We start from the raw sequence: 1,282 nt of genomic DNA on the forward strand, positions 1-1,282 counted from the left end.
CACCACCAACACCATTACCACAACTAACACAACAACAGAATCACTACCCCTACCCCCACCACCACCACAACCAACAACAGAACCACCACCACCCACCCCACCCCACCCCACAACCACCACCAACAACATCAACATATTTTCCCCTTTTAGTTTTAATAAGTGTTTTACGGCACTTGCAGCACAATTAGGTCATCAATATAAGAGCCGAAGATTAGACGTGAGTGTTACAAGAGAGTAGGCTATCAACAAACACAAAAAAGAAAGAGGGGAGATAAAGACGATAGATGTTTGATAGGAAAGAAGAAGCCAACCACACCAGAGAGAGCACCCGCCAACCACCACCCACAATTTTCCCCTTTACCTCACCAGGTGTTCACTAAACTGGACGCTGACAGCAGCGGCTTCTTGTCCAAGGAGGAGATCCTGGAGGCGGTGAAGAGCGAGTTTGAGCTGAAGCTGCGGGCGGAGAAGATCTCAGACCTCCTGTGCTACTACTGCAAGGATGACGACAAGAAAATCAGTTACGAAGAATTTGTTAAGGTGTGGCTTCAGCAGAAAGAAAAAAAGTGAAATGTTAGTTAGATGAGATAGATATTGGTAAAAGTAAATTTTAGCCCCCACACGTCTTCGCGAATCATGATGATCACAACATACTATATTTGTACATGTATGTATTTCCTTTTCTTGTAAGACCTGTCCCCCCCGGGGTTTTATGCACCCTGCATAATTTAGCAAAAATTTAATGTGATCATTTTTTGCATAATTTCTGTAGCCTATATTTTCCTTTATCATTCGTTGTTAAAATTAACAGAATCGGATAATTTCACATTTTTGGGCTCAGTTTGCATAATTTCAGAATTTTAAATGTTTTTTTGGCATAAAACCGCGGGGACAGTAAGACATATGTGACATCTGTGTGACCCCCACGGTGACCCGGGATGTTGTGCACTAGGTCAAGCAGTTCGCCTGGGGAGAGGGGGGTTCAAAATTTACTTTTACTAGTGATATTTGGGTAACTGCTGTCTATGCAAGAATCCATAGCTCTTTAATCACTCTATATTGTCCATGTTATAACATATGCATTTGTTTGTAATGTAAGCCAATGCTGCTGGGAGAAACATGTGGCGGGTATTATTTTTCTTTTTAGAATGTGAATGTTTTTCAACAAGTAACATGTCATACTTTTTATATTGCATATTTTTCAACACTATTTCTTCTTTTGTTTTGTTTTAAACTTACAGTCGCGTGTATTGAAAATAAAAGACTCATGTGCATTAAAAAA

At 40.3% G+C, this 1,282-nt stretch overlaps 1 protein-coding gene across 1 annotated transcript in view; it reads left to right on the plus strand.

The window, feature by feature from the left end:
• Positions 1–1,282, plus strand: part of LOC106012422 (calmodulin-like protein 3) — a gene marked incomplete at its 5' end in the record, with an annotated part of 2,744 nt that extends 1,462 nt beyond the window's left edge. Inside the window, 1 exon segment of the mRNA XM_013085361.2 lies at positions 370–1,282. Within this exon segment, the coding sequence (XP_012940815.1) occupies positions 370–570 (201 nt within the window).

This window comes from Aplysia californica, unplaced genomic scaffold (assembly GCF_000002075.1).
Source record: "Aplysia californica isolate F4 #8 unplaced genomic scaffold, AplCal3.0 scaffold00368, whole genome shotgun sequence".
Lineage (NCBI taxonomy): Eukaryota > Metazoa > Mollusca > Gastropoda > Aplysiida > Aplysiidae > Aplysia > Aplysia californica.